Genomic DNA, 19,238 nt, shown 5'->3' on the forward strand with positions numbered 1-19,238 from the left:
AGGGACAGACTCCCACTCTTTTCTGTACAATTTTGATTGAGACATGTTGCGCTCGTTTACGCTAACTTGCTAGCCAGCAACTTCACTAGCAGTATGGGATATCACACCAAAGAAGCCATTAACGATAAATAATAAACTAAAGACGTCAATTCAACAAGCAAATATGACATTTATTTGATTTAAAATCTTGACATCCAAAAGACTCGTCATTGGCTCGAAGTGGGGTCCCTCGAGGCTGAGATCTCCCCTCCCCCCCCCAAAAAAAAACTGAAGTTACTTTTTCATAGCAGGTTGGGATAATTAACTTGGCATGTTAAGAGAATTCGGTTAAGGTTAGGAAAAGGGTTCGGGTTAGTGAAAATGCTCTCCTACAAAAACTAAGTTCCAGTCGTAGCTGTATGTTTTTAGGGAATCCCCCTCGAGGCCTTTAGTGTTAAATCGACATCAACTTTGCTTTAAAAAGAAAGGTCAAAGTAAAGCATTTTAGTTTAAAAGGGTTTTAAGGATTGGTATACGCAATACGATTGCGGCCTTTCCCTTGCATTTAAAAAAAAATGTTTTTTTCTCTTATGTTTTACCAGATCTAATGTTATTCTTCTACATTAATTTCACATTTCCACAAACTTCAAAGTGTTTCCTTTCAAATAGTATCAACAATATGCATATCCTTGCTTCAGGTCCTGAGCTACAGGAAGATAGAGTTGGGTATGTCATTTTAGGCGGAAACTTAAAAAGAAAAAAAGGGTCCGATCCTAAAGAGGTTTTAAGTCCGTGATTTACCTCAGGGACTGTTTTTTTCTATACTCTTGCCATTTGCTTGCTCTGCAACCATGATGTAGACTGGCTGAAATGTAAGGAACCTTGTTTAAATGCCCATGTTACAGTGACTATAAATACAGTGTACATGTTATCTTTGTTGCTTGTGTGTGGGGGGGGGGGATCAATTGTTGTCCTGCTAGAAATGACAACAATTCTATAGAAGTTTCATAAGTCTAGTCAAACACACATTGCTGGTCTGAATATGTAGCCCAGGGAAAGTCAAGTTACACTTGGAGATTAAAGTATACTTCAAGTGTAACTTGACTTTGCTACATATTCAATTGAGAATGTGGAATAGGAATAGTGCATGCTGGAGTTCCTAAAACAACTCTAATCAGTGTAGAGGTCCCTGTCTTGACACGACTGGCTCCAAGACCTATGAAAAACTGCACAATTGGAAAGACAACGGACCTTGAATAGTTGTCTTTCCAAGTGTGCATTTTTTATTTAATTAAATTTTTTATATATACTAAATTGCTGCCATCTTGAAAAGAGAGGTTGTGAACATGGCCTTTGCACAGGTATATTATGGCTATTCATCACCCCATAGTGTTTGAAATCATAGCTCATTGGATTTTTTTGGGGGGGGGGGATTTGTGCAGGAAATGTAAAACATGCTAACTTGGGTGATAATGACTTGCATGGGATTTTTTTGGGACAGAAAAGCCAGATCAACAAAACCAACGCATAGCTTGCAATCTCTCCTTGTCCAAAGCCTGCTTACCAGGTAAGCAACAAAAAAATATGTATGTTTTGTCATTTGGAGGAACTATCCCTTTAACGTTGAACAAACACGATCCACAAAGCAACACAAGCAGTGTGTGACATTTTACGAGCCATCCTTCATCAACAGCGGGGTCTATGGGTGTCTGTGTGGAAAAGCCTCTTGAGGAAGAAAAGCTGCAGGTAGCCCACCATGATGATGACCACACTCTGTACCGCAGACCACCAGGTGACGTAGTTGTGGTTGAAGAGGAGAAGGTAATGGTCAGCACCTCTCCTCATGCGAGCGTAGTTGTAGTGCCGCCACATGTGTAAAATTTGACCTTGTATCTTGTTGGTACTCTCCTAGAAAAAAAGGTTAGGCATAATTGATATGTTTTCTAATCTGTTCAAATTGACACGATCAACTATAAGCCATAAAAGGCTCCGTGGATGCTCCGGTTGTACAACCGATGTAAAATGCATTGGATACAATGGTTGTGATGCGTTATGTTTTTCAGGAATTGTCTGCACAACAAAATGTTTACACAAGCACTGTGGAGACACCACACGAGGAGTGTAAATGTTTTTTGTGCAGGCAAACTCATCAGAAATATCCTTCAGATGAATTGTGAAAGTCCAGAACACTCTAGTGCAGGAACATCATGTACCTCAATGTTGGACAGAGTATTGTTGAGGACTTGTTCTCCTTCCTTTGTCTCTCGCTGCATCTCCTCAGCACCCTCATAGTACACACCGAAGTTGAGAAAGACTCGGACGCCACCAAAGTGGTTCTTATAGTTCCCCAAGCACATCTGATAAAAACCTAGAGATAGCAAATGGTTGATTCTCGGCAACACGACAATACAACTTAATATTGTACAAATGAAAGAGCAGATGTCTGTGGACTTTACCGGTCACTTCAGTTTGGAAGTTGATTTCTCCAATGGTGTCGTCTGTTGAGGCCATGAGGGCCCCTTCTGGGGAAATGACGGTCACGTAAAGATGGTTGTCACTGGCTAGTCCTGTCACCCACTGGACCTACACACACACACATGGAACATTGCACAGCCATAATTACCAGATGTCCCTTGATAAAATGTGTTATTCATTCACTACTTGATCTTGGTAAAGCGACTGTTAAAAACACACACAGCTACCATTTTATCACGAAATTTATTTTTAGTCTTCCATTCAGTTATCTTAGCTCTACGTTGAAGCTAAGCAAAGATAAGAAGATAAGGAGTTAAAATGTCTAGCTAGCTGATAAGTCCAAGGTCATGCAATTACAAGCCAGGTTCCATAAAGTTACTGGTGTATTATTATATGAAAGCTTGTTCCTATACTCTTCCTCAACTAAAAGTTATCTTCAACCAATATTATTGTAGCACATTTTATTGGCACAATACTGCGCAGATCATTTAGCAAAGGCAGGGAGTAGTCCCGAAAAAGGGGGTTGAACTTGGGACCTTGTAATTGTCAACCCAACACCAGTTGTTCCCCCAACCTCTTGATGAGGTCGCTAGATGTTGGGTTAAGACAGTATGTACCTTTGGGCTCCCGAGTGGCGCAGCGGTCTAAGGCATTGCATCTTAGTCACTACAGACCCTGGTTCGATTCCTGGCTGTATCACAACCGGCCATAATTGGGAGTCCCATAGGGTGGCGCACAATTGTCCCAGTGCCGTCCGGGTTTGGCCGGCATTGTAAAAAATAATTTGTTCTTAACTGACTTGCCTAGTTAAATACATGTTAAATAAAAACATGGTAAAATGTGCTTACCATGTAGGTTAGGTAGAAGTTCCCACTCTGGTGTGCAAAGTGCCAAAAGCACTCTAGCCCCGAGGCTGGCACCACGATGGCAAAGGCATATCGATCGGACCCTCGGAACAGGTTGTGGTCCTTCAGGCCTAAGCGGGGCTCTGTCTTTTGTCCGCCGCCCCCATGCCCCATAAGGAGTATGACGAGAACGGAGTACCACACCTCAACATGCATGGTCTGCATTCATACACTCACAAAACTCATACTGTTTGGGAGTGGTAGACTAGAGGTAGCTACTTTTTTTGTTTGAGCCAATTATACAATACTGTATCATGCCCAGGTGAATGATTAACCACAGTTGTGTCCATTAGGCACAAAACAGTTTTCATCTGAGTAAAACAGGGAGGAACTACCTGGACCAGTCCAAATAAGAATGGCTTATTTTCATTTTCCATTGTGTAATGTTAAGCTTGTCCCATAACGAACACGACCTAATTGCGTAAAATAAAAAGGTGCTCAACGGTAACGTGCTGCTAACCATCACTGAGTCAGAACACAGAAACTCAAATCCACACCAAATATATGCACTGGAATGACAACATTTGTCAAAAGGTGTGCGACTTTAATCAATTCCAACATAGACACGTAGGGAGCAGATCCCATTAGTAACACTTACATTAACAACAGGGTCGGGGTCAATTTGATTTTAATTCAATCAATGTAATGGAATTTAAGGCTGCGATTGTATCCGATCAGTGGTAGATCCGTGTAACAGCGCACGTGAAATTCAAAGGTCATTGGAGATTGAGCCAACATATGCAGCATTTACCGTGAATGCAGTCTCCACAAATGCAACAATATTGCCTTTAAAAGGTGCATAGCCGAAAAGGGGCGATCGGAATGAATCCCGGCCTTAAATTGTTGACGGCGTCGTTACTGGTTGACTGAATTCAAATGGAATTCATCCCAACCAGGGCACATGAGGGCACTGAATACTAAAAGCACCCAGGGACTCAGCAGCGAGTTCTCTCTGGTGCTTCTGTAGTGGGCTTGGTGTTGAAGAGCCTCTTGAGGAAGAAGAGTTGCAGGTAGCCCGCCATGACGATGACCACACTCTGGACCGCAGACCACCAGGTGATGTATTTAGAGTTGGAGAGGAGGAGGTAGTAGTCGGCGCCTTTCCGCATGCGGCCAAAGTTGTAATGTCGAAACATGTGGAAGACGTAGCCCTCCACACGATGGGAAGTCTCCTAAAAAGTGGTTTGGAGAGTGGCGTTAAAACGGTATTATTATTTAACACCAACTGACATGGTTAATGCTGGGATAGGCCAAACACATTCATTGAGTAATATATTTAGACATATATTACCGTCATTGACTAAGTCGAAAAATAGTGTAAATGTTTTTTTACATTTTAGCAAGTAGTTACACCTACTCAAGTATTTGAACAGTATGTTGTCGTTTGTTTGGGCATGTTCACATTTTAGTAGCGTATGATATTGTCACAGGTGTGACGAATGCCCTTATTACTGTCCATATGCGCTTAATTGAGAGCAATGTGACTGGTTCTCTATGTGATTGTCTCTCTTTAGAAGCCTTGTTTCCGTCGTTGGAGGTGTGTCGCCCAGGTACAGGGCTTAGTGGCTGAGGTGGTGTTGTGCTTTCCCTGCACTGAAACAGGTTTTTGTTTGATTTGATTGTTTTGTGTTATATCCTCCCTCCATTTTGTTTGATTTGATTGTTTTGTGTTATATCCTCCCTCCATTTTGTTTGATTTGATTGTTTTGTGTTATATCCTCCCTCCATTTTGTTTGATTTGATTGTTTTGTGTTATATCCTCCCTCCATTTTGTTTGATTTGATTGTTTTGTGTTATATCCTCCCTCCATTTTGTTTGTAAACCTAAAGTTATCTTGGTTTATGGAAGCCGAAACTCAGAGGGGGAGTGAACTGTTACCTGCCTTGTGGTGTAGGCGGATCTATGGTACTGAACTGAGTTGTCACAGCCCTCTTGGCCAGGGTGTCACATTCTCAATGAGTGGCATAACATTAAACTGTGCTGGCCATGTACTGTATAACCCCTGGGTAGTCTACTGCATGTTGTCGCCCTACAGGTTGTTGAGGCCTCAGGATGGTGGAATTGGTTGCTCCCTGTTCCCTTTGCAACCACTCCGAGCATAATCAGGGGCTCTATGGGCAAGTTATTATGGTAAGCTACAACAAATCATGGAAACTATTTACTAAACTGAAATAAAATTATTACCAAATAAATGTAGTAACCCCAAAAGCTTGGTTTTTAAGCTTTTGGGGGAGTTAATATGCCGGGTAAATGCGGCCAGGATATGGCAAGGATTCAGGAGATGGCTGGCTTGTCAATCAATAACTAGTGGGGAAAATTTGTCTAGGTAACCAACTTGATTCTTCGTACCTGTACTACTAAAGTTAAACAGCATCCGTTTGGTGTCAACATGGGTGAGTTTTCCTCCACATTTTTGTTGCACCAGCCTTGGCACTAACCAGCCTTGGCACTATTCCTTTTAAAATCCATGTGACATTGAGATTGACTTTCTAATTTAAATCTAACCTATGGCCTGACCCATTACCTTATTTATTTCTGCCCCCACCCCAGTTGCAAGAACTGACATCCCAAACAGCAGCAGGAATGAACAGGGTTCACAGGATGACAAAGGACACAAGATCCGTTGGATAACAAAGCAAGCACCATCGTGTAAGAAATATCTTCCTTTGTACACAATCAGTGAAAGCATTACCATTACCACGTTCAGACCACATAATAGGTCAACAATATGTGATACTAAAATCGCGACTTCAACTGGTTATTCAGTACAGCACCGTAACGTTAAAAACGCAGCCATCGGGTCTGTAAGAGGAGTGGAGCTAAAGCCATGCACCCAAGGTCTCAGACAACACACGGAGGGGTGTTGCAGCGCCTGTTACTGACTGAACCATAACGACTTTAAAAAGGGGACATTTGAAAGAAACGTGACGGATTTAAATGAGACTTTGAGTAAGAACTTCAACCAATTGTTTTGTACTTAATTGTCCTAAATTTATATTTACAAAAAAAGTGTGGAAATGTAAACATTTTTCTGGGCAAGTTTGTCACAGGTGTGACAATTAGCCTCCATTGTTTATCACGCATGTGTCTGCCTTCTTGATTGATCCTGTAATTTCATTGGCTGTTTCTTTAAATACAATCTTTTTTTGTTTGGAGGTGTTGCTGTCTAAATTGAGAGAATATATTTGACTTATCTTGATTTGAAGTTGAATTCATGTTTAGGTAGTGCTTCTCTCAAACCTGCACTAAAACCTGTTTTTGTTTGTATATTTCATGGCATTCTCCTGTGTGTTCCTTGTCCTTCGACCAGGCTTAAAAACGAGGTGGGTGGAGAAGGAGAAAATACAATGTGTAAACTTGCAAGTTGTTGTTGACCTTGATTTCGCCACTTAACCCAAACTTTTAACACAGCATTTGTAACATATTGTACGAATTGGATGATGTAGTACACAAGAGTGTTTTGGCTCGTGAGCACCACTTTCAAAACTACTGGCTGAAATTCTACAAAAGTTCTGGAGCATCAGCTCTCATCACTTTAAGAACCTGCATGTTTGGCAGAGCTCCCCATGCTCCTCTTTAAACCTCACAATATATGATACGTGATATTGGACAATAAGATTGTGTGTATGCTGACCTCATTCATTTCCATGTAAAATGGACAAAAGTTATTGTAACATATTGGATCGTACATGCAGTCAAACCCCAAATAGAGTATTACCTCTATGGTGGACAGAGTGTTGTTCAGGTCTTTTTGGACTTTCTTCTTCTCCTCCTTCTGTTTCCGTTGGTCATCAGAACCGTCGTAGTACACCCCAAAGTTGAGGAAGACCTGCATGCTGCCAAATCGGTTGTGGAAGTTGCTGAAGCACATTTGATAGAAACCTAGAATTCAAAATAAAAATAAGTTACATACTTCCACCACATTTCAACGGGTGTACTGTTGTTGTTGTGTGTGTGTGTGTGTGTGTACGTTCAGAAGGAGGAACAATGTACCGGTCTCCTCAGCTACAAAGTTGATTTGACCCGTAGCTTCGTCAATTTTGGACAACAGCAAGCCTTTAGGAGAGTTGACAGTGACGGATAAGTGTCTGTCGTTGCCGACACCAGTCACCCACTGGACCTAAACGCAGACAGATGGCTCTCGTTCACTGTCATATGGGACGACCATGTGCTGCAAACCATATGTTGGGGGCTCTGTAGACTGCCTCAGTAAATGACAATGGAGTAAGTCCTGAACAGATTGACTTTTTATCTGAATATTATACATTTTAAGCCTTTTAATAAAATGTTCAGGCCAAGCCAGGCAATAATTAGTAGGCATAACTTTCCAAGATAAATATGTTGCACAATAAAAACATATCCTGTTATTGTACTACTAAGCTAGAACAACATCTTACCATAAAAGTCAAGTAGAAGCGCTCCCCTTGGTGCGCAAAGTGCCAGAAGCACTCCAGTCCGGAGGCACGCAGCACGACAGCAAAGTCATACTGGTCCGCTCCCCAGAACAAGTCCTTGTCCGCTGGTAGGTCTGGACGGGGGTCCACCAAACCCAATAGAGCCAGGAGCACAATGAAGGATACCCCACATAACATGGCTGGTCCTCTTGAATGGATGCGTTTTTATAGCAATGAAGTGCAGGTTGCTGCTGTCTGCCAGTGTGGATGTGTCGTGGCTTGTGGGACAAGGAATGATTAACTACAACCCGGGGTGAAGTTTCCCCAAGGTATAGATCTAGGATTAGACCCCCCTTATACACTTAACCAATTGTGGGGGAAGTGCAAAACTGGCCCAAGGTCAGTGTCTAGTGACAACTTCATCCTACTCCCTATGATGGGTGGAGTTGTGTGATATGGGAAAATACAGGTCCCTTCACATATGGCGTTGACTAAGCTGGTCCCAGTTCCCTCCCTAGCCTTTCCCCTCAGCCATAACCCTTTAGCGTTTGCAGATCTGAAGGGCCTGGACAGGTATAAGCAGTGTAAAAGGTGAAGCTTCCATTATATTGCTTCCACCTTAGAGATCTGTCGACATCAAAGGGCTACAGGAAGGGGAAGGGAGCGAATTGGGACCAGTGCTTCACATACGGCTTTCTGAGTACAGCAAATCATTCACCAGTTCCAAGTGGGCTTTTTGAAGTGCTGCTATCTTCTATACAGTCAGTAATATTGACAAAGAAATCAGGATTTGAGAGGTAGAAATTAAGTTCATTTAAACGGGAGCCCGGGAAAAAGTTAGCACGAAAGGGTTCAAAACAGAAGTACATAACATACTGTATAATCTCATAACAAGAGCATTTTTAAAAAACAGCCGAGTCCTCCTACATTACTTTATCCAGTCCATCAAATGTCAAATGAAAAAAATCATAACGGTTCATCAGAATTATTTTAAGATCAGTATGATAGGAACTTCCTCTGTGTACATAGGAGAGTATAACATAGGAGTGTATAGCATGGAGTACTTGAGGGAAGCACATGCACATAGTTCTGTGTGAAAGCTCATAAGGTTGTGTACAGTGCTGTATTTCGACTTGATCAAGTAAATACCATACAGTGCCATGTAAGCATTTGACTGTTTGAGATAATCATCGACTCTGCTGGAGTCATATAGTCCATTACACACAAATTACCATTTTTAAACGGTAGACTCAGCGTTATGACGTTGCCACGACCAGCACCGAAGACACTGAGATGAAAGACTTGGCTCTCAGAGACACACAGAGTATCTGCCAATAGGCACGGGTGTGCTTCACGCTGCTAAAGTGGTAGCAACGACGGCACCACAGAAAAGTTTAGCCGCGCGCTTCAACGCTCTTAGTTGTTGCGGAAAGTGGCCCAATATGGCTGTCAACGTCGTGCAACACTGAGTTTACCTTTAAATTAGAGTTAAATGATCATAGCATTCTTACTACCTATTAAAAAGAACCATGATGCTAACTTTTGGCTAATTAATCCAGTTCCTATGCCTTTAAAAATGGTCAACTTCACAGCTAATTTGTCAGACACATTAGTAAAAGTTGATGTGATTGCCTCATGCAGAATCCAAACTGCTGATTATAGTAGTTCTCTACCATCTTGCTGGCATGAATTATTCATATTTCATATGCCTCATTCCCCACCCCAACTCATTGAACTCCTACAAGTGGTAAACACACTTTTTTTTGGTATGCAAAAACAACAGGATTCACCAGCAATATATCCAGCAATATACTGTTTTCATAAAAAAAAAAAATGATATGGTTATAGTAGTGGTTAACACCAATTCCAGCGCATTGTTTTTCCAGAGGTGCAGCTAACGATGGCCAGGGAAGGACACTTAAGCCTAATTTAAACCCTACATACAGGATACAAGATCTCCAATTAGCTACGTAAAACAGCGACCCTACATAGTTCCGTAGCCAAAAGACGTGTGCAGTCCAGCAATTTGTAACTCGATACAAGTACAAGATTGTCATTTTGAGTAGCTAATTGAGCTCTTGTGTTGCGTATGTATCGTGAGGTATAAATTAGGCTTTACTCACGCGCCCCCAGAGTGAGGAAGAGCAGAAAACAACTAGTGTCTTTAAAAGGAAGTCAATAACTAAACAACAGAACAGTCCTCTGAGATACAGTGGATCCTCCCTTTAGGCGGCAATTTAGGAAATGTTTACTGTGTAGTATGTTGTGTTTCAGTCCGTTTTAGGACGACAGCGCACTTTCATTTGATCTTTCAACAGTTTTCGATGGGTCTCTTGATCTTTTGATTCCTGCTCCATGTCAGCTACGGGGAGACGTGATGTTCAGAAGCACCATTGTCCATGCAGTTGTATAGAACTGGAGTCTTCCTGGTAGCCGGGCTCGTGTTCATTAGGGCACGCAATGGAAAATATTTACCAAAAATAAAACAAGAATGTACGTTTCTTATTGGACAAGTCCGCATAGTCCCTTTCCTGTTTCAATCCGTTTTCTTCTGTTTGATGCCTAAATGAACAGGACCCTGGTGTCAGAGACCGGTTCCAAAGATCGTTCCAGACAGTTCCTGTACGAAGCTGCTCATAATGTGAGAGGTCAGACTGAGAACTCGGCGCCGGCTTTCCTGGAGCTAGTAGTGAGTAGCCGGCGCAGTCGGAGACCGGCAAACGGGTTGATCCACAGCAGTGACGGCTGGCCACCAAACACGCTCCTCATGCCCTCCCAGCGAACTTGCCTCTCCCAAGTGGGCTTCTCATTCTTCAGACGCTCAATCTCCTAGTAACACACACACACACACACACAGAGAGAGAGGGGTAAACGGCAACGCACGGTGAGAATTCAATAAAAGATGAGCTAATGGTCAAATAACCACAATGGTAAAAAAGCCTGCCATAGGTCACGAGTCTCAACATCACCACCACTAAGTTTCTACATTCTTACATTACTAACAGTTTTCTGAAGGAGGCTGATGTCTCATTTGTAAATAGGCCCCATTTCCCTCCTGATTCTATTGACAAATGGGACTTCACTACCATGACCATGTGCTTGTTCAGAGGGGCAGGACACTTGGAAACAAATCCCAATCCCAATCATGCAGAATAGAGAATCTTATTGTTGATAGAAATGGTCAATGTAGAATGGCATTCTGTAATGCCTTTGCCCTACTGAATAAGCCCTGCATGTCTATCTATGGTTTGTCTATGTGGTTTGGCTCCTCACCATCTTGTTGCAGATGAAGTGGACCTGAGAATGTAATGTATAACATGGAAAGAATTCTTAATCATGCACAAGACTCCATCTAATCTACATTGTATATCTGAGGTTGTGGGTTCAATTCCCACAAGAATCACATAACACAAATTGAAAATGTAGGCAATCACTGTGCAGAAACTTACTTAGGATTTTTTTTTTTAAGATTTAAAAAAAATGTCTGCTAAGTGGCATATACTGTTAATCTCCTCACTGTCTCATCATTGCAGATGGAGTGGACCTGAGTGCCAAACATGATAGCTGTGAAGCTGAGGAAGAGGAGGCCCTCAAGGCAGAGGAAGATCATCAGCATCACCGTCACCGGAGGGGAAAAGTCACTGCATTCTGGAGGGGCAGAAACATCATCCAGCATAATGACATCAACACTGACCTCAATGTAGTTATATTTGAAGCTGCAATCCTGAATTTGAAAACCAAAAAACGGCTGCCCCGCCACTTGGTTTGCTATAAAGCTGAGGGATGGGGCAAAATAAAAATAACCCCTATCAAATTCATAGATGGAGCTATGGATGCAAAGAATGATTGTCCACAAAATTAAAATGGTCATTTTGAAGTATATTTTGAAGCTGTAACATTTTCTGAACAAAGACTTTGTTTACAAGCAATCTTACAATGCTTATCATAAATAGCAATCTTACAATGCTTATCATAAATAGTCACCACTTGGATTACTTCACATTTTATTCTGTTAAAGTGGGATTAAAATGGATGTAATTGCAATTTTTTGTCAACGATCTACACAAAATACTATGCAATGTATATATATTACATTTATTTTATTTTATTATATGTACAGTTGAGGTCGGAAGTTTACATACACCTTAGCCAAACACATTTAAACAAAGTTTTTCACAATTCTTGACATTTAATCCTAGTAAAAATGTCCTGTTTTAGGTCAGTTAGGATCACCACTTTATTTTAATAATGTGAAATGTCAGAATAATAGTTCCTATTTCATTACATTCCCAGTGGGTCAGGAGTTTACATACACTCAATTAGTATTTGGTAGCATTGCCTTTAAATTGTTTAACTTGGGTCAAACGTTTCAGGTAGCCTTCCACAAGCTTCCCATAAAAAAATGTGCATTTTGGCCCATTCCTCCTGACAGAGCTGGTGTAACTGAGTCAGGTTTGTAGGCCTCCTTGCTCACACACACTTGTTCAGTTCTGCCAACAAATGTTCTATAGGATTGAGGTCAGGGCTTTATGATGGCCACTCCAATACCTTGACTTTGTTGTCCTTAAGCCATTTTGCCACAACTTTGGAAGTATGCTTGGGGTCATTGTTCATTTGAAGACCCATTTGTGACCAAGCTTTAACTTCCCGACTGATGTCTTGAGATGTTGCTTCAATATATCCACATAATTTTCAATTCCTCATGATGCTATCCATTTTGTGAAGTGCACCAGTCCCTCCTGCAGCAAAGCACCCCCACACATGATGCTGCCACCCCCGTGCTTCACGGTTGGGATGGTGTTCTTCGGCTTGCAAGTCACCCCTTTTTCCTCCAAACATAACAATGGTCATTATGGCCAAACGGTTCCATTTTTGTTTCATCAGACCAGAGGACATTTCTCCAAAAAAGTACAATCTTTGCCCCCATGTGCAGTTGCAAACCGTAGTTTGGCTTTTTTTTATGGTGGTTTTGGAACAGTGGCTTCTTCCTTGCTGAGCGGCCTTTCAGGGTATATCGATATAGGACTTGTTTTACTGTGGATATAGATACTTTTGTACCCGTTTCCTCCAGCATCTTCACAAGGTCCTTTGCTGTTGTTCTGGGATAGATTTGCACTTTTCGCACCAAAGTACGTTCATCTCTAGGAGACAGAATGCGTCTCCTTCCTGAGCGGTATAACAGCTGCGTGGTCCCATGGTGTTTATACTGGTGGTTGAGCCATCCTCAGTTTTCTCCTATCACAGCCATTAAACGCTAACGGTTTTAAAATCCCATTAGGTGACAGTGAAATTTCCTTCCTCTCCGGCAACTCAGTTAGGAAGGACGCCTCTATCTTTGTAGTGACTCGGTGTGTTGATACAACATCCAAAGCCCAATGAGTATCTTCATGTTCAAAGGGATATTCAGTGTGTGCTTTTTATTTTGCCCTTCTTTGCGAAGCATTGGAAAGGCTCCCTGTTCTTTGTGGTTGAATCTGTGCTTGAAATTCACTACTCGACTGAGGGACCTTACATATAATTGTGTGTGTGGTATACAGAGATGAGGTAGTCATTCAAAAATCACATTAAACCCTATTATTATTATTATTATTATTATTATTATTATTATTACAGAGTGAGTCAATGCAACTTATTGTTTGACATTATTTTAAATGTTTTAATTATGAACTCCCCAAAGGGCTCGGGAGAGGTGAAGGTCGAGTCATGCAACGCTTCTTAACACCAGCCCACTTAACATGGAAGCCAGCTGCACCAATGTCCCCACCACAAGGAGTCGCTAGAGCACGATGAGCCAAGTAAAGCCCCCCCCCACTGGCCAAACCGTCCCCTAACCCAGACGACGCTGGGCCAATTTTGCACCGCCCTATGGGACTCCCGGTCACGGTCGGTTGTGACACAGCCTGGGATCGAACCAGGGTCTGTAGTGACGCCTCAGACCACTGCGCCACTCGGAAGGCCCATTGTGTGATTTGTTAAGCAAATTTGTGCTCCTAAATTTATTTAGGGTTGCCATAAGAAAGGGGATGAATACTTGTACACACACCCATGACATTCGAGTTATTTATTTTTTACACATTTGTAAACATTTACATAAATTTATTTTTAACTTTGACATTATGGTGTATTTTATATAGATCAGTGACAAAATACTTATGATGGGTACAGTATTTTGGCAAGGAAAATCCCAGATTGTGTCTTTAAACAGGGCACATTGAAGTCAATGTAGCTGTATTTAAAAAAAGGAACAGTATATTTAGACAACGACTCATATGACGACACTCACCACTCCACTGGACTTTGACACAGGTTACGAACTGGTACCCACTCAGAGTGAGAGCGTGGGTGGAGATCATCGCTATATACATCTGGGGGGAAAAAAAGAAAAGGAATTATGACTTAACTCTAGTATTGATGGTAAAACATTCATTTCAATTCATTGTGCATTGACAATGCCCATAGGCATAAAGATACAACAAAAAGCCACCTGACGACCACAGCCTACATGATCACAGCCTATCCTTATAATAAATTGGATTTCTCCTATCTGGCGAGAGTTAAAAAGCACAGCAGCACCAATGTTTGCTTGTAGCAATCAGTTAACAGGGACTGTTTGGTTTACGGGCTTTTATGATAAGCACGGTGAGAAGATGCCACAAATAAAGATGACAGTTAGCCTAATCGTTTTATAAAACCCATTGTTTCCATGCAAAACTATACAATAGCATAAAATAGGGATGTCAGTCGCGAAAAAAAATATATATTCATAATTTTGCCCTATTAGTTGATTAATTGGACTGATGTACTAGAAATGCATTTCACCATTTCCATTGTGCACCTGGACTTAAACAATGTGGATCTGAGATGGAACTCACAGTGAAGAGGACAAAGAAGCGCTGGTTGTTCTCTCCGACACAGTTGTTTACCCATGGACAGTGGTGATCCATCTTACGGATGCAGCGCTTGCAAATACTACAGGAGAAGGAAACAAAACCATGGTCATTAGGCACCAAACGGAAGAAAATTCACTGAAACTGACAGGGACTACTTGGACTGCTCCAATATGAAATGTTCCTTTTTGTTTTCCATTGCAAAAGTTTTACTACGGTGTGGACTAATGAACAGGACCCATCATATTGGTTACTAGACCAGGAAAAGAACCTGGCCCTAGATACCATAAAGCATAATACACAAAGCACACAACGCATTTCTTTCTCACCTGCAGTGGTGGGCTCTCTCAGGTTTGATGCTGCAGCATTTTGGACACTTATAGATGACTTCTCCTGGTTTCAGCTTCAGGCTCTCCATGTATTTCTTGGTGGCGTTGCCTTTGGGCACAGCTCCCTAAGAACAGACAAGGATGGACAGAATGGACACAGGCAGACTGACATGTTTGGACAGACTCATTCAAAACCTCAAGGAAACTCCTCGTAAGTCAGTTCTCTCATGCTAATAGGACAACACGCATGGTTCCTATAATGTGCCCATGGGCATCAGAGTGCTCTCATATGACATTCTTTCTGACTGCTTGCATGGTCCGTCTTGCCCTCCATTCAAAGGCACTCCCTTTTTCAAGTCACCCAACATTACAATGCATCCTCGCTTCTTTGTTACGGTGGGCCCTAATGAGCACGGCCCTGCAGTGGTCAGTTCACTCACCGGGTCGGTGAGCATGGTGCGCAGGTGCGAGCTGAGTGCCAGCACGGCCAGGCAGTTGAAGACCACGCCGTTGACCACAGCGTACCAGAAGCTCTTGGAGGGCAGCAGCATGACAAAGGTGACCACAAAGTCGGCATAGAGCACCAGGAACCAGGTGATGAAGGCACAGACCATGCCACAGCCGTCCTGAATGAACCACACCCGTTCCGCCTCCCCTACTGCGGAACCCGCTGCAGACTCCTCCCTGTCCAGCAGGGGGTGCTGTTGCTCTACATCTCGCAGCCGATGACCTGAAGACATGCTGCCCTGCAGGGAGAGACAGAAAATGGGAATATGAAAGCACAGAAAGAAAAATGTAGTATTTGTTCAAATAAAACGCTTTGGTGTAATTGTGGACATAGGCTATTAAGCCCTACTTCGTGCCCATTGACTAATTAGGCGTGCTTTGTACTCACTTTTTGTTAGTATCCTTTAGAGTGCCATTGTGTCCAATCTTCAGCACTACTGATGAGAGCATCCAGGGCCTGACTTCTCAGGCCACATAGTTGAAAGTGAAACAGCCTTGCTGTAACAAGGGTGTATTCATTACAGAAACCATTTACAGTTTAAAAATCAAAAGGTAACAAACAGAGAAAATGGATCAAAAGGGCGAGTGCCCTACCTGGGGTGTATTCATTACAGAAACTGTTGACCGTTTAAGAACCATACGGAAACAAACAGCAAAAATAGAGTTTCTATTGGACACATTCAGGTAGGTCCCGCCCAGTTTCGGTTGCTTCTGTTTAAGCGGAATGGATACAACCCTGAATGTGTCCAATATTAACTATCGATTGCGATTCCATTTGTAATCATTTCTCCAAACAATTGCAAAACTAGCGTTTCTATTAGACAGATTCGGGTAGGTACCAGCCTGTTTGCGGAACCTGTCCAATAGAAACGGACATTTTGGTTCGATTGGCAACTGTTTTGTGTAATGATTACGGTGACAGTTCAACAATCCATATCTATAAATCAGAGGTCAACATCTGATCCAGTAACAAATGTTGTGTGCACAGCAGATGGAATAGCATTTGCACATCCCTTTTAAACAAAGACCTTTGACAATATGGCATTGTGCAGCTTGCTAGCTATCGACGTCGTAAACACATATAAAGACAGCTAGCTATTAGCATGTCTAGCCCTCCGTGGTGGTTGACGTTAAAATAGGTTGTGCAGTTACTTACTAAACAAACGATTGCCGTCCGACAGTAGTAAACTAGTGGTGTCGTCAAACTTCTCTTTGACTGATAACCGTTCGCTAGATAACGTTAGCCGACAGCTGGCTAGAAGTGCTAACATTTACACCTGTCTAACATTAGTGAGCAGCTGTAGGTATTTGCGCTAGCATTATTAACGTTAAATATTAAGTAACTCAATTCTTACCCTCAGACAGTTTACAAGTTTCCTTCTGATGGAATAAGGCTTCGACTTCATGACAGAGCCCCACTCAAGGCAAGTAGCTAGGCTAACGCTAGCTACACAACACTGTTTGGGAAGGTGCATTTCCGGTATGGTAGAATATTTTGAGAACTGTCCAATTTTGTTATGATCAGATTTGTATATGTTTTAAAATGTTTTAATCATTTAGCTACTTATTTACTTTATTAAATCAGAAGTTTTTGTGCAACAGGCAAACATAAACCTACCTGTGTACTGTAGGGTTTAGCCACTGGGCCCCCTCCCATATTTATGTTACCTATGTTTCTGCAGGCAGTACTAAATAAGGTGCCATACAAACTTGAATACAGAACATTTGTCACTTTGGAGGATCATTCCTGTAATAATGTGAGAATGCATAAAGCAATAACACGTTTTGAAACAGGCCCTGACAAAGTTGGAACAAATATTCACATCATTTAATTACAACATGTGGGACTTTAATTCAATCATTCCTTGGTCATGGAAACCTAGTTCTAAAAACATGAAGTGATGATATTGTGTGGAAACTTCAGTTTTAGGCCAATACCTTGACTCTGTGTATGTATTTTTCTAGTCAGTAGATCCGTTATCACTGAATCTGATTGTGTGTCGGGATCTGCTTTTGTTCGGTCATGGGCATTGGTGTAGCATACATTTTTCACTGCCTGTAATTATTATCTTACATGATGTGTGCTCTGGCAGTGAGCTAGCTCGAAGGACAATATTAATGTCCTAACGACAAGACCTATGTACTGCATGTATTGTAGCCTAATTTTCTTATAAATTGTTAAACAAATATGTGGCAGTTCCTGTCTGAAATGTGCTAATTATTGTTTTCCCAAATTAGTGTCATCCCAAACTAATGCAATATGGTGTAATTACAGACCGCAATTCAGGGCATTTCTTGATGTGGTCGTCCCTTGGTATTAGGAAACACCCATTGGTGCTTGCCATTGGTCAGTTCCGGTGTTTTGAGGGAGGGTGATCGTTTCTCAACACTGGTGATTTTTGTACATCGCAGGTTAGGATAATTAATGTGGCAGGTTAGGATAATTAATGTGGCAGGTTAGGATAATTAATGTGGCAGGTTAGGATAATTAATGTGGCAGGTTAGGATAATTAATGTGGCAGGTTAGGATAATTAATGTGGCAGGTTAGGATAATTAATGTGGCAGGTTAGGATAATTAATGTGGCAGGTTAGGATAATTAACGTTGCAGGTTAGGATAATTAATGTGGCAGGTTAGGATAATTAATGTGGCAGGTTAGGATAATTAACGTTGCAGGTTAGGTGAATTAGGATGGCGGGTTAGGAGAATGAGGTTAAGGTTAGGAAAAGGATTAGGCTTAGCTACAACGATACAGTTGTCCCCGATGCGAAAGCAATGACCACGGACCAATGGCCAGCATCAATGGGTGTAACTTTATATTAAGAAATGCCGATATCAGAAAATGCCCCTAATGGCAGTCTGTAATTACATCCTTCTCAACTAATGTGCTAACTTGGTTTGAAAAAATCAGACCTGGGTTCAAATACTATTTGAAATAATTTCAAATAATTTAGCTGGGATAGTTTGAGCTTGCCTGGTGCAATGGATCCAATAGAATAGTCTTCCCATCTGGGACTCCAGGCAGGCTTAGTTAGGCAATCGCTTAAAGTATTAGAACATTTGAACATATTTCAACCCAGATCTGTTAAAAATAAATAGAAGGGAGTATGTCAATCACAGGAGGTTGGGGAGGACGGGCTCATGGTAATGGCTGGAGTGGAATGGGTGGAATGGTATCAAAACATTCAATTTGGCGTTATTATAAGCGTCCTCCCCTCAGCAGCCTCCACTGAACTGTCAATGGGTAATATTAAAATCCTGATAAAATGGTAGTCATTTCATAACATAATGGCATAAGGTGACCATGCTGTTCTGTGTCAAAGGCCCAGCTATGTTGACTGACTAAAATCACAGTCTCTATCTGTCTCTATTTGAATGTCCCAAAATAAGATTTAAAGTAAAAAATGTTCTACTTAGCCAAATTCCAATAAACTGGTAAAAGTCCTGCGTAGTCAAAATCATGTTTTTATTTAAATGGGATAATATTTGGATGAAACCAGATCAAAGTAGGATGACCAAAGTATGAAAAATGACTATTGCTGGTACATTGATAAAGTTTGATTATAAAGTTACTGGTCCCCTCCCCCTGTTAAAAACTTGAATTCAGGAGGCGGGATTATAGTGGCTTTATGTAACATCACATAAAGCCTCTCATTTTAGTTCACAAATGGTAACGTCTTATTCTCATACATAATTTCAATAAGTACCATCTTGTAACCAGAAGGTGTGTTGTAGGGTAAAACCTAGTCAGTTGTACAACTG

At 41.6% G+C, this 19,238-nt stretch overlaps 3 protein-coding genes across 6 annotated transcripts; all 3 read right to left on the reverse strand.

Annotated features, from left to right (window-relative positions):
- Positions 1 to 920: 920 nt before the first annotated feature.
- Positions 921 to 3,779, reverse strand: LOC112218254 (transmembrane emp24 domain-containing protein 6). The gene is made up of 4 exons (XM_024378898.1): positions 3,303 to 3,779; positions 2,436 to 2,562; positions 2,193 to 2,347; positions 921 to 1,887 (listed from the first exon to the last, which is right to left on the reverse strand). The coding sequence occupies exons 1-4, from the start codon at positions 3,522 to 3,524 to the stop codon at positions 1,666 to 1,668; spliced, it is 726 nt and encodes a 241-aa protein (XP_024234666.1). The 5' UTR covers positions 3,525 to 3,779; the 3' UTR covers positions 921 to 1,665.
- An 85-nt stretch (positions 3,780 to 3,864) lies between these two features.
- Positions 3,865 to 8,089, reverse strand: LOC112218255 (transmembrane emp24 domain-containing protein 6-like). The gene is made up of 4 exons (XM_024378899.2): positions 7,757 to 8,089; positions 7,353 to 7,479; positions 7,078 to 7,241; positions 3,865 to 4,531 (listed from the first exon to the last, which is right to left on the reverse strand). The coding sequence occupies exons 1-4, from the start codon at positions 7,949 to 7,951 to the stop codon at positions 4,295 to 4,297; spliced, it is 723 nt and encodes a 240-aa protein (XP_024234667.1). The 5' UTR covers positions 7,952 to 8,089; the 3' UTR covers positions 3,865 to 4,294.
- A 453-nt stretch (positions 8,090 to 8,542) lies between these two features.
- On the reverse strand, positions 8,543 to 17,857 carry zdhhc7 (zinc finger DHHC-type palmitoyltransferase 7). 4 transcript variants are annotated; one of them, XM_024378895.2, is made up of 8 exons: positions 17,754 to 17,857; positions 15,865 to 15,974; positions 15,410 to 15,715; positions 14,970 to 15,094; positions 14,626 to 14,722; positions 14,037 to 14,118; positions 11,271 to 11,401; positions 8,543 to 10,582 (listed from the first exon to the last, which is right to left on the reverse strand). In XM_024378895.2, exons 3-8 carry the CDS (start codon positions 15,707 to 15,709, stop codon positions 10,403 to 10,405), a joined length of 915 nt encoding a protein of 304 aa, XP_024234663.1. In that variant the 5' UTR covers positions 15,710 to 15,715; positions 15,865 to 15,974; positions 17,754 to 17,857; the 3' UTR covers positions 8,543 to 10,402. The 4 variants fall into 4 exon arrangements, with proteins under 4 accessions (XP_024234663.1, XP_024234661.1, XP_024234662.1 ...); XM_024378893.2 differs by lacking the exon at positions 17,754 to 17,857 and adding an exon at positions 16,832 to 16,960; XM_024378894.2 differs by lacking the exon at positions 17,754 to 17,857 and adding an exon at positions 16,832 to 16,939 and having other exon boundaries at positions 15,865 to 15,970.
- Between the last annotated feature and the right edge of the window lie 1,381 nt (positions 17,858 to 19,238).

The sequence above is a fragment of the Oncorhynchus tshawytscha genome, linkage group LG19 (assembly GCF_018296145.1).
Source record: "Oncorhynchus tshawytscha isolate Ot180627B linkage group LG19, Otsh_v2.0, whole genome shotgun sequence".
In the NCBI taxonomy this organism is placed as follows: domain Eukaryota; kingdom Metazoa; phylum Chordata; class Actinopteri; order Salmoniformes; family Salmonidae; genus Oncorhynchus; species Oncorhynchus tshawytscha.

Excerpts from the sequence above, each read along its gene's own strand:
- zdhhc7 (XM_024378895.2), bottom strand. The coding sequence starts at position 15,709 with ATGTCTTCAGGTCATCGGCTGCGAGATGTAGAGCAACAGCACCCCCTG. Across the intron at positions 14,723-14,969 it reads GAGAGAGCCCACCACTGCAG|TATTTGCAAGCGCTGCATCC; the intron begins GTGAGAAAGAAA and ends CTTCTCCTGTAG. Across the intron at positions 11,402-14,036 it reads TGTCAAAGTCCAGTGGAGTG|AATGCAGTGACTTTTCCCCT; the intron begins GTGAGTGTCGTC and ends CTGCCCCTCCAG.
- LOC112218255 (XM_024378899.2), bottom strand. The coding sequence starts at position 7,951 with ATGTTATGTGGGGTATCCTTCATTGTGCTCCTGGCTCTATTGGGTTTG. Across the intron at positions 7,480-7,756 it reads GCTTCTACTTGACTTTTATG|GTCCAGTGGGTGACTGGTGT; the intron begins GTAAGATGTTGT and ends GTCTGCGTTTAG. Across the intron at positions 4,532-7,077 it reads ACACTCTGTCCACCATAGAG|GAGACTTCCCATCGTGTGGA; the intron begins GTAATACTCTAT and ends ACCACTTTTTAG.
- LOC112218254 (XM_024378898.1), bottom strand. The coding sequence starts at position 3,524 with ATGCAGACCATGCATGTTGAGGTGTGGTACTCCGTTCTCGTCATACTC. Across the intron at positions 2,563-3,302 it reads ACTTCTACCTAACCTACATG|GTCCAGTGGGTGACAGGACT; the intron begins GTAAGCACATTT and ends GTGTGTGTGTAG. Across the intron at positions 1,888-2,192 it reads ATACTCTGTCCAACATTGAG|GAGAGTACCAACAAGATACA; the intron begins GTACATGATGTT and ends CTTTTTTTCTAG.